Here is a 9,728-nt window from a genome sequence, read left to right on the forward strand (position 1 = left end):
CAAAGTCGCATGCTAGTTACTTATTTTAGCGCAACGTCATGTGACGAATAATATAAATTAAATAAATTAAGTTTTTTGTACAAGTCACTGTGTAATATCTTTATCTAGTATTACAATTGTGAGTGAAATGTTTCATTGATGTGGCACGTAGTGGTGAAAAATGTTCCCATATTTCTTGTACATGTGACATTTGTTTCCACGTGGTGAACGTCAGAACTAGTCGACGTGTTAAAGGACCTCGCTACATTTTAAGTTCTTGACCGCATTTTTACGTTGAAATGGAGTCCTTAAACATGTCCAAGCTCAACTTGTCGAGTGTTAGGAGCCACACATCCAAAGAAAATGGGTCAAAAGCCGAGTCAAGCGACTCAAGATTCGATCCCAATGTAAGCCTGTGAACTTTTCTCTATCATGCATTTAAAATAAAAAAATGTTGAATAAAATCTATACTCAATTACAAATATAATATAATTTATTTGTTTTGTGTTTATAAAAGAACCAACATGAGTTTTTATATTATTTTAAAAAGTATCAAATTCCTTTGTTTTGAATAATGTGATGTATTTTGTTCATGTTATTTTAATAGTATAATAACATGCAAATTTATATGTTTATACATAATATAAATATGTTCTTAATTATCTGATCTCCGTGTGGGATCCACAGTATTAATAAATTTCGTATTTAATGTCTTTAAAAAATAATTATTAGGGTTATAAAAATTTGCTTATACAACTACCCTCAGATTTGTATTACTTTTAATGCATTAATGTTTTTAAAATATGATTATCTCTATTTAGAAATGTTTAATTGAATGGAAAATCATAATTGAATCTGGAATGAACATAACTGATAGCATCCTTATCTATTTCTTACTGTTCTGTGGCAATATGGCAACCAAAAATATGTTTACAATTTACAATTTGGTGATAAAGTAGAAATAAAAATATATTTCTATTTATTGTCCGTATCCATGTCCAGGATAAGATCAGATTTTGAGACCATAAAAGAAAGAATACTTGAAACAAAACCTGGAAGGTCATTAATTCTTTACTTATTTCAAAACAATATGGTGGCCTCTATGGTGTAGTTATTTAGCACAGTGCTTTACTTCCAATAGTACTAGGTTCATATTCTTGCATGGTATGTACATATTAAAAAAATATCAGTGTATCTGTCAATTGTTTGTTACCAATAACACAAGCTGCTTAGCTTAAGACTATATGGCACTGTGTGAATTGTCCAGGGATATTATTACATAATAATGACCTTATATAAATATATATAATATAGATAAATTATAAATTTGCATCTACAAAAAAAACAATGGATTTATGGATTTTACAAATGGCAAATACTGATAGCCTTGATTGTAAGTGGACTAAGATGCCATGTTGCCATATACTATAATAAAAAAATAAATAAATAAAAACAATACTTAAAAAGGTGTATGCTACAGATAGAGAAATATTATAAAACTTACTGAATCCCCTGTCCCATTCTATTGGGGTTCCGAGTTGCCATAAGTTGGCCTATTTCCCATGCTATACAAAAAAATTACATTATCTATTTTCAAACTTTGAACACTGAGCTTAGATCTGGGGTTAAGTTGCATTTGTTATACAATAGCTGGTCTTTATCCTATACAGAAATCCTTCCACAGACTTGAGTACATTCTGCACTCTCCTATTTTTGTTCAGTGAAAGTTTTAAAGGCCATCTACCACATGTACATAGAGTAGTTAAAAAAAAAAGAAATAATTCACAACCAAACACTATTTAGTGATAAGGCCTCCCATTGTTACCTCTGCATTGTAGTTATATACATATATATATACAGTTATATATTGTTTTTATATTTTTATTTGGTATACATATTAAATTACATAATTGTTATATTCTTTCTGTGAGAGCAACAATACATAGTTATTTAATTTCCTTTTTTGATGAAATAATTCTTGTTACAGCCAATAACAGATCCTGATGATGAATACCACTGCGAGTATAAGGAGGAGATATGGAAGAGCCTGCTGGAACAGGAATCGAAGAAGCCGACAATCCATCTACAGTCTCCACAGGTACATAGCTATAATTCCATAAAATACAGCAATACTATCACATAAGTATATTGTAGTAGTTGATCTAACATTGTTCTGTCTTAGCTATGAGTATTAACAGCCTTCAATTTTAGTTTTTTTTTCTATTCAATCGCTATAGAGAGATCAAGAGAATAGAAAAAAAAAGCTTTTAACAGATTCCATAGCTCAGACACTTCAGACATTAGCAAAAATAAATAAACAGACAGACAATTTTTTGAAATTAATTTTTTGAAGCCGGTGTGGTATATATTTTCTCATGCTTTTAGTTAAAACCTTTTAATTTGAAATTACAAACAGATTTGTTTGTATAGGTGGATAAATGAAAAATAGGGGAACCCTACAACAATTGTATCCATGGAATGCCAGGGCAATCACTAATATTATAAATTAAACCAATCTTTAGTTAATCACGAGTTTACTTATGAGATAGCCAAAACAATACAGAGTAAATTACTATAGTACACTTAATTAGTCTATGTTCATTACACTACAACTAGTATTCTCCAAAAAGGATAGACTAATCATAAAAAAAATCCACCTGTGAAGCATGGTGCAATACAGATCAATATGGTGAAATGTGGTGTAAATACGCACAAAGGCGATGGTATTATGAAATTATTTATTAGGTATAATAGTTGCATAAATTTCATCATTATTAACAATTTAATTAATCCATTGTTTTTGGTCATGAACTTGATGAATCATTTATTCTTATTGGATAACTAGCTGCACCGGCGACTTCGTACGCATGAAATTTAACTTTATTTTTCTAAAATAAAAGTAGCCTAAGTTACTTCTTATTACATCAGCTACCTGCCAACAAAAGTCCCGTCAAAATCGATCCAGCCATTTCAGAGATTAGTCTGAACAAACAAACAGACAGACAGGCAAATATTTAAAAAAATGTTATTTTTGTGTATGTACCGTATTTATATTCATAAAGTAAAAAACGGTTATTTAAATATTACAAACAGATACTCCAATTTTATATGTATAGATACTATGTTGTTATTCTATAGTTACTAAACTTTCGTGTATAGTACATTGTTTCGTGTTAAGACCCGGTTAACAATGTAAATAATTGTTCTTATGTGTTTTTGTATTGTCATAACCACATCGATTCTGTTAAATTGTTTATGGCAACTCACAGACAAAAATTCTGCATTCTTTTATTTCTTTTTACCTAAAGTATACTGTTTTTTTTAAAGAATATAATGTAGAGGTATTTATAGATCGTTTACTATTTTGTTCTACGTACGACTATTTGAGGCCGTACTATCCATACGAATTTGTTCGTAAACTGATTGGAACAAAACACACAAAATTTGCTGATACAATACATACGGATAATTGAACTACACAAACGCACAGACAAAAATTCTGCATTCTCCTATTTTTTTTTACATAAAGTATACTGTTTTTTTTAAAAGAATATTTAATGTATAGATATTTATAGGGCGTTTACTATTTTGTTGTACGTACAACTAATTGAGCTGGTAACTTCATACCCATACAATTTTATTATTTGAAAGCCGACTAGAATTAAATAAATACAATATTTTTAGTTGTTCTTACCATAATACATTAAGGAAAACCGCACCCAAATTGGTTACGCCGTTTCTGAAATTTGTGGACATAACGAACAGACAAAAGTTGTAACATTCATTGTTTTTTTATTTCAATATATTTCTAAAGCCCCCCAATAATTGTTTTTTCGTATATTTTCCATATATCGAGATTAATTACATAATCTTATCTCTAAATGAATGACATGATAATTAATAATTAAATTATTAAAAAAAAACTGTTCCTAAGTTCATGCTAAAAGTCAAATGAAATATCGCGTTATTGACACCCAAGTGTATTATATAATACTTTATAACACCTAGCACAACACCCAGTACCCAACAATATATAACAATATTGTTTTAAGTTTGATGCAGTCATTATTTATAAGTATCTTACCAATTTTTTTTTATTTAATATTTTACGGCTCTGGATACAAGTCCTTTTTAGCCCAACATAAAATACAAAACCTAAAAAAAATTATAATTTCTTACACTTACCAATATTGCGGCAGTGTTGCAACGATCACGGGTAAACTGAAAATATCGGGAACTCAACAAAAATTAAAAAATAAAACGTGGTAAGACCCACGGGATCTTACCACGTTTTATTTTTTATTTTTATACTACTTTATTTACTAATTATAGCCAGTATGTTGTACTGAGAATCTTCACTTTTCGAAGTCGGTCAAAAGGAACGAGCAGCTGAACAGATCGATATTATATGATGCAACGCAGATGCAATCGGCTTATAAGTCGTACTAGTAAAAATGTAATATGATACTACCTATGAAGTAATAGTTGCCTGGATTTCATCAGATGCGCTGATGCAATTTAGCTTTTAATTCCTCAATTGTAAAACGTAAAATCTTCTGTTTCCTCTTTTTTCTTTATTAAACTATACTGCTGTTTGAAGACAGAGATATAGTTAGAGAAGTGATGAAAAAATTTTATCTACCAATAATACAACATTTGGTTAGTGTAGATAACAACTTTACTATCATTAGATTAGAAAAAAAAACACTAACAAATGGGCCATTGATAATATAATAAACATATTTATTATTATTATAGTACACATCGTGTATATGTATTATACATATAAAACTTCCACTTGAATCAATCCATTGCGTAATTAAAGGATATAAGTGAATAGACTGCGGCAGTGACTTTGTTTTATACTATGTAGAGATTAAATATACCGCTGTTTGAGAAGAGATATATTGTAAATAGTGAATTAGAGTATATGCACCATAGTCCTCCAGAATGGCAAAAATATATATATTGGCATCGGTAGTCCGCACCGCTTTATTTCCATTGGTTCGGTTCCTCGCACGGTATAAACTTTTGTATTCATGAATATGATTGTTTGTATCCATCTTGGTATTTTTTATGTAAAATTTTACAAACATAAAAATATCATTAGTTTAGTACTCATAACGACCTCGGTGGTCTAGCGGTCTAGCACACCGCTTTACGACCGATGGTCGCGGGTTCGATTCCTCACACAGCACAAACATTTGTATTCATGAGTATGATTGTTTGTATCGGTCTGGGTGTTTTCTATGTATAATATGTATGTAGTTACAAAATAAAATATCTATGTATATGTATCAGTTATCTAGTACCCATAACACAAGCTTTAGCTAGCTTAATTTGGGTCTAGATGGCGCTGTGTGAATTGTCCTGAGATTATTATATATTATTATTATTATTATAACACAACCTCTGCTTACCTTGGGGTATTATTATTATTATACATCTTTCTATGTTGATCTCTATAAACTGTAGTACATATCTTTGCTCTTACGTAAATAATTAGATTTAGAATTGAAACTTAAATTGCATTTCTCATTTAGTTGTAACAAACTAACAGACGCTTTTGATTATTGTAAAATGTGGAATGAATCATCTACAAAACTGCTACACTCTTTAAACAGAGTTCATGTGTGTATTGTTAAGTTATTGTAAATATGTGCAATTATAAAGAAGAAATTTACGAGGCGTACGTTATAGGACTTTTCTAGCATTTCTTTATGTTTTTAATTTATAGTTCACTTTATATCTCATCCTAAAACTTGAAACATGCAAAATAAGGCACTGGCGACGGAATCAGGTGAGACTGAGGCTCCCAAAGGGGCTTTCTACAGAGTTTTCCTCTGGTCTAGCCTCTAATGTAACAATAGTTGCTTTGTAGTATTGTGGATTCTAGTGCTACTCATTTTATGTCAGATTTATTATCTAAATAAATATCAGTGTCTACTTGTAGCTATTGATAGCTTAGGAAATATCTCTACGTACCTTTCAATAGATATTAGGTGATAATTGTGAACTATATAATTAAGTAATCGTTCGATTAGATAATAATAATATTTTAGTTCTACGTATAATTACGAACAATTTTTTAATAAAAGAAATTACGAAAATGAGAAATAAATAAATAAATTTACCGATAATGGCTATAACAGAATAGCAGAGAGTGTAAACCCCCTCTGAGTTGTTGAGTTGCGTCGTTTTGTCTCTAAATATTATATTATTTATTTATTTATTTCATAAGCAGCATTTGTAATATTATTTGAGACAAATAAACATGATTATTATTATTATTCACAGTTGGAATTCCGCGGCACACTTGTCCAGCTCCTCCGTGATGTCTCCAAGAAGCTGTCGCTCACTATTGCAACTCTACACGCGGCGGTGGCTCAACTCGACCTGTTCATGGATGCGCATCGATTGAGATCAGATCGGCTGACACATGTTGCACTGGCTTGCCTGAGCCTTGCTGGTTTGTTCCAGTTCTTATATGCTTCAAATTGTTATCATGTTTTTTTAATGATAGATTGTGTTCTGGTGCACCTGACTGGGCACCAGTGGAGATGATAAGATGAACATGACATATTGACCAGGAAATTACAATCTGACATTGCTTGCAATGATGTCAAAAGTCCACATTGCTAACAATCATAATAATAATAAGTTAATTGGTGGGCCCCTCCCACCAATTGTTATCCTGTTATTAACAAGGTAGAGTAGAAAATCTTACGTCTCTAATTGAGTTCTACTGCCAAGCAGCTATGAAGTAAACTCCGTGTCGGCATATGACATTTGGTAGTGAAATATTAGATGTAAATATTATCAGCTAAATAATAAATATCAGAGGATAATTCACACACCGCCATCTAGTACCAAGCTAAGCAGCTTAAGTTATGGGTATTAGACAACTGATATAAATACTGTTTCTTATTTTATTTGCAAATACATACATAATATATTTATATAGAAAGCATCCAGAGTAATGTGGTGTGCTAGACCACAACACCACCAGGACTGTCAGATACAATTTAGCATTTATAATATTAGATTTAATTACCTGAGTTTTACTCACGTATTAACGTTTTTGTTCCAGCAAAAAGCGAGGAAAAAGTCAGCCGGGCGCCATCCCTAAAGACCCTATCGAAGATCAGTGGGGTTCAATTGTGCGGGAAAACGTTCAGGCAGCTGGAATGGATGGTGGGCCAGCATGTACGGTGGCGGCTGCTGGCCCCGACCCCGGCGACGTTTGCGGCGCTTCTGGCACAGTACGTGGTCACGGATGCCGACCTCACCACGAGGCATCCGAAGTTCGTGAGGCGGTTCAAACGGGACGGCGCTAAGTTGCTGGAGGCGTATCTTGATTTGACTCTGTCAGGTCAGTGTTTTGTAGTAATGATAATAGACTATAACTGTTTACCATCAGATGGTTAGAATAGAAAATTCAAATAAACTTAATTTAAGCACTTTTCAAAAGTTAGTTCTCATAATTTTTTTTATCTATCGCTCACTAGGGAAACCGTCCATCACAAGAAGAATGCCCAAGAAACTTGTGTGTCTTTTAAATAATCACTGTCAGATATGCACCAGATGCTTGTTTGTTACCAGCACAGACAGCAGTATAAAGTAAAAAAGTTGTTTCTGCTGTCTCTTTGCTCGGATCTTTTAATCTACGGATTTTAATGCAATTTTTAGCAAGCAAACAAGATAAGACTGATAGCAGATAGGAAGACAAAAAAGAAAGAAATTGTTTTTAGCAATAGATAGAGTAATTCAGGACGAAGATTTATATGTATACTACCCGTGCTAAGCCGTGGTTGATAGCTAGCTATTATTAAATTGGTAAGCAAAGCTTTTGTCCCTGTACAGATGTGCGGCTGGTGGCGCTGGAGAGCGTGGACGTGGGGTGCGCGTGCGTGGCGTGCGCACGTGCAGAGCTAGGGCTGCCGGCGTGGCCGGGCTGGCTGGCCGCCCGCGCCGCCCGGGACCACCCCGCCGTCGCCCCCATCGCGCGCCTACTGCACAGGTAACACCCATACACAGAGCTAGGGCTGCCGGCGTGGCCGGGCTGGCTGGCCGCCCGCGCCGCCCGGGACCACCCCGCCGTCGCCCCCATCGCGCGCCTACTGCACAGGTAACACCCATACACAGAGCTAGGGCTGCCGGCGTGGCCGGGCTGGCTGGCCGCCCGCGCCGCCCGGGACCACCCCGCCGTCGCCCCCATCGCGCGCCTACTGCACAGGTAACACCCATACACAGAGCTAGGGCTGCCGGCGTGGCCGGGCTGGCTGGCCGCCCGCGCCGCCCGGGACCACCCCGCCGTCGCCCCCATCGCGCGCCTACTGCACAGGTAACACCCATACACAGAGCTAGGGCTGCCGGCGTGGCCGGGCTGGCTGGCCGCCCGCGCCGCCCGGGACCACCCCGCCGTCGCCCCCATCGCGCGCCTACTGCACAGGTAACACCCATACACAGAGCTAGGGCTGCCGGCGTGGCCGGGCTGGCTGGCCGCCCGCGCCGCCCGGGACCACCCCGCCGTCGCCCCCATCGCGCGCCTACTGCACAGGTAACACCCATACACAGAGCTAGGGCTGCCGGCGTGGCCGGGCTGGCTGGCCGCCCGCGCCGCCCGGGACCACCCCGCCGTCGCCCCCATCGCGCGCCTACTGCACAGGTAACACCCATACACAGAGCTAGGGCTGCCGGCGTGGCCGGGCTGGCTGGCCGCCCGCGCCGCCCGGGACCACCCCGCCGTCGCCCCCATCGCGCGCCTACTGCACAGGTAACACCCATACACAGAGCTAGGGCTGCCGGCGTGGCCGGGCTGGCTGGCCGCCCGCGCCGCCCGGGACCACCCCGCCGTCGCCCCCATCGCGCGCCTACTGCACAGGTAACACCCATACACAGAGCTAGGGCTGCCGGCGTGGCCGAGCTGGCTGGCCGCCTTAACACAAACAGTCAATTTTAGATTGTAGTGATTTCATTATACATAATGTTATAACATGTTTTTTTGCATGATGAAACAAAGGCCGAAAAGACGCTTTTTATAGCAAACGGTTGATATCCCATTTTGGTTGAGATCCCATCATTGGTTATACCACCGAAGCGAAATACTGATTCATATTTATTGAAAAATACCATCCACCACTATTTACACATCTAACATACCACTCTTTACAGGATGATGCAAATGGTGAAGTCTCGGGAGACCCCAGCAGACTCAGAAGCCGATCAGGGGTACAGCAGCGCTCGTACGTCTCCTAACCTCACACCATGCACGTCTCCATATCAAGTGTCGCCAGCATCCAGCACTTGCAGCACCAGCTACCTCAACGATTACCGTCAACGCCCCGTAGAAGCTGAAACGACATACTCAGTGCTGGACTTGAACGACAGCGCGCCAACTGTGCAGACTTACTACCCGTTACAATTACCCACTAATACAACGTGCCAGAGGGTCAATAACCCCACAGAATACAGGTATTGTAGATCTAGTAGATTAATAGATGATAATTTAGGTACGGTACAACCGTCTAGCAGTACGGCTGTGAAACGTGGCTTAGACACGAACGTAGAAATAGATAGCAAGAGGTATAGACTCGCCAATCAGATGTCTCAAGTTGTTCTATGATAATCTAGTCGTATAACGCAAGGGTGGATCCAGTGCTTTCCAGGGAGTACAGACTGAATTTAAAGTAAAAGATTTATCTGCTATGGCAACATATTGTTTCTATCATAATACTTGTAAGCTTTTT

The 9,728-nt window shown here is 37.6% G+C and overlaps 1 protein-coding gene across 1 annotated transcript; it reads left to right on the forward strand.

The window, feature by feature from the left end:
• Window positions 1–9,728, forward strand: LOC131846607 (uncharacterized). The gene is made up of 6 exons (XM_059195944.1): window positions 1–386; window positions 1,967–2,077; window positions 6,277–6,448; window positions 7,070–7,351; window positions 7,843–7,999; window positions 9,154–9,728. The coding sequence occupies exons 1-6, from the start codon at window positions 279–281 to the stop codon at window positions 9,602–9,604; spliced, it is 1,281 nt and encodes a 426-aa protein (XP_059051927.1). The 5' UTR covers window positions 1–278; the 3' UTR covers window positions 9,605–9,728.

Source organism: Achroia grisella, unplaced genomic scaffold (genome assembly GCF_030625045.1).
Source record: "Achroia grisella isolate CSIRO2021 unplaced genomic scaffold, CSIRO_AGI_Agris_v1 utg511, whole genome shotgun sequence".
Taxonomy (NCBI): domain Eukaryota; kingdom Metazoa; phylum Arthropoda; class Insecta; order Lepidoptera; family Pyralidae; genus Achroia; species Achroia grisella.

What these genes read in the sequence shown, in the direction of transcription:
- LOC131846607 (XM_059195944.1), top strand. Translation starts at nt 279, where the DNA reads ATGGAGTCCTTAAACATGTCCAAGCTCAACTTGTCGAGTGTTAGGAGC. An exon ending in TCCATCTACAGTCTCCACAG is followed by an intron (nt 2,078 to 6,276) that starts GTACATAGCTAT and finishes TATTATTCACAG; the next exon opens with TTGGAATTCCGCGGCACACT. An exon ending in TCTTGATTTGACTCTGTCAG is followed by an intron (nt 7,352 to 7,842) that starts GTCAGTGTTTTG and finishes GTCCCTGTACAG; the next exon opens with ATGTGCGGCTGGTGGCGCTG.